Source organism: Trichechus manatus, unplaced genomic scaffold (assembly GCF_000243295.1).
Source record: "Trichechus manatus latirostris isolate Lorelei unplaced genomic scaffold, TriManLat1.0 scaffold00008, whole genome shotgun sequence".
NCBI classification, from domain to species: domain Eukaryota; kingdom Metazoa; phylum Chordata; class Mammalia; order Sirenia; family Trichechidae; genus Trichechus; species Trichechus manatus.
The window spans coordinates 34,043,747-34,046,381 of NW_004443944.1; the positions used below are offsets into that span (position 1 = coordinate 34,043,747).

The 2,635-nt window shown below is 49.7% G+C and overlaps 1 protein-coding gene across 1 annotated transcript in view; it reads right to left on the reverse strand.

The window, feature by feature from the left end:
- Positions 1-132: 132 nt before the first annotated feature.
- The window catches only part of LOC101343479 (signal-regulatory protein beta-1-like), a 19,066-nt gene continuing 16,563 nt past the window's right edge, over positions 133-2,635 (reverse strand). The window contains exons 4-5 of the mRNA XM_023742431.1: positions 809-1,129; positions 133-248 (exon numbers count right to left, since the gene is read on the reverse strand). Of these exons, the coding sequence (XP_023598199.1) occupies positions 133-248; positions 809-1,129 (437 nt within the window). The remainder of the gene's footprint in view (positions 249-808; positions 1,130-2,635) is intronic.

The following is a 2,635-nucleotide window of genomic DNA, read 5'->3' on the forward strand; positions in this document are numbered from 1 at the left end:
TTCAGGGATCCTCTGGACTCAAACTTGTTAAAGGAAGGAGAAATGGGAGGGCCCATGGCTTTTTCCTCACAGTGTCCCCTGCTGGTCTGGAGTCCCATCCCTGGGAGCTCAGCTCCTATCTGGGGTCCTGGCTTACCTGGAAGAGAGAGTCCTCTTGACTACATAGAGGGCTGAAAGCATAGTCAGGGGCAACAACTTCCAGCAAAGGAGGAGGAGCATCTCATAGAGGGAGCTGGATGCTCTGGGGCCTGGCAAGGGAAGGATTGGGAGACATCAGGGTGAGCCTGGCCTCCGGCTTCCATCACAGGACCCCCAGGCTAGCTCAGCCCCACAGTGACTCAGGAACCAAGACTCCACCTTGGCTTTGGAGGGAGTCACCTTACCTCCCTGAGCTTCAGTTTCCTTATCTTTAAAATGGGAATTATAACATCTACTTTAGAAAGTTTTTTGAATCAAATAAGAGCATTCAGACAAAGTACCTATTAGGTGCTCAGTAGCTGTTGAATCCGAATGGCTTATAGGGGAGTGGTGAGTGGGACTTGGGGAAAGATGTTTCATATTAGCTTGTTACAGTGAGCACATCGCCGAATTCAACTGTGTGATAGTAGCATCGTTTAATACTATTTGGTACCTAAGGCATAACATTCTGAATAGGTTGCTGTCATTGTTGTCCCACCTTATAGATGAGGAAACCAAGTTTTAGAAAGATGAAGTGACTTTTCCAAGGCCATAGCAAGCATGGCAGAGCCAGCATTTGAACCCGCCTGTCTGAGCCTTTAACTGCTTGGTTATTCTGCCCCCTACTCACCCAGACTTGTTTGCTCTTTGTCTTTAAGCTCGCTCAGCTGCATGCTGGCCTCAACCGGTGGCTGGGCACTGTGCCACACCTGGCAGGTAAACGGCCTCTTGTCCTCCTGTTCTGAGGTCTTGACCAGGAGATGGTTGTCTTGGCTGAAAGTGCCATCTGTGTTTGTGGTGGGGGCAAGGGCCTCACAGGTCTTGAAGCTGTGGTTCCTCTTCAGCCAGGTGATTTGTGCACCTTTCGGGTAGAACCTTTGCACATGGCAGATGAGGATAGCCACCTGGAGGCTTGGGACGGGGTGTGCTGATACACTCACTGTGGGCATAACTGAAACAACAGCCCTTCCTTCCTTACTTCTTTCTTCATGCAAATTATGCTTAAAGACAGGGGCGGATTACCCAATAAGCAAGATATGCACGGGCTTACTTGTGCTTACTTACTAATGTGTAGTGCAAAATTTCACCTGTTTTTGTGGTGAAACCCATGTGAATTGTGCACTACATATTAGTAAGTAAACACAGTTAAACCTGTGCGTTCCTTGCTTACTGTTAAGACCACGCATACCTTGCTTACTGGTTAACTTGCCCCTCCCAAAAAGCATCCATCCTTTCCAGGCACTGTGCTCAGTTCTCAGGACCTAACAGTGAACAAGACAGACCTGGGCCCGGCCTCATGGAGTCCCACTCTGGTGGGTAAACAAGCAGTCACTTGACCATCACAAGGGTTCTGAGAGCCCACAACTGGGGCACCTGACCTGGTCTTCAGGTGAAGCGGGTTAAGGAAGGGTTTCTGGAGAAAGTGACCTTTGAGCGGAAATGTGAAGGATGAATAGGAAGTAGCTATATATGGCAGATTGTATTTTCCAAAAATGCCACAGCAAGCCCCACATGCTCTTCCAGAACCTTGCCATTCCCCATCAGAGGGAGAGTCTATTTCCCTTCCTCTGGAATCTGGGTGTAATTGCCTCGATGAATTGAACGTAGCAGAGGTGATGCCATGTAGCTTTCGAGGCTGGGTCATAAAAGCTGATACGGCTTCCACCAGGCTCTGCCTCTCTTGGAGACACTCGCCCTTGGAACACAGCCACCAAGCTGTGAGGAAGTCCAAGCCAGCCCATGTGGAAAGACTAAGGAACTGAGGCCCCAGGCCAACAGCCAGCAGCAGCAGTGGCCAGACATGTTCATGAATCTGCCCGTAGACAAACCAGGTCCGAGACATCGTGGAGCAGAGACAAGCTGCCCCTGCTCTGCCCTGTCTGAATTCCTGATGCATAGGATCTATGAGCCTAATAAATGGTTGTTTCATACCTCTAAGTTGGGGAATAATTTGTTACACAGCCCTAGTAACTAGGGCATATCCAGAAAAGATAACTGGCAAAAGAGGCTGGGGGAGGGCAGAAGAAAGGGGGCACTGGCAGAGGCTTGGTGTTGGGAAGAGCATCTCCGGCAGAGGGAAGAACATGGGCAGAGGCCCTGAGGAGAGGCATGCTGTTGTTGTTGTGTGCCGTCGAGCCGATTCCAACCTTATAGGACAGAGTAGAACTGCCCTGTAGGGTTTCCTAGGCTGAAATCTTTACGGGAGCAGATCACCAGGTCTTTTCTTCTGCAGAGTGACTGGTGGATTCTAACTGCAGACCTTTGGGTTAGCAGCTGAACGCCCTTAACCATTGGGCAACCAGGCTCCTTGAGGAGAATTCTAGCACATTGTAAACACAGAAAGAAGACCAAAGTGAGGGGGAGCGTGGGCAAGATGAAGGAGAACTTGAAGCTAGTCTTCAAAATATGCTACTTACACCTGGAGGCACAGAAAGACTTCTAAGGAGTACGGATGCTG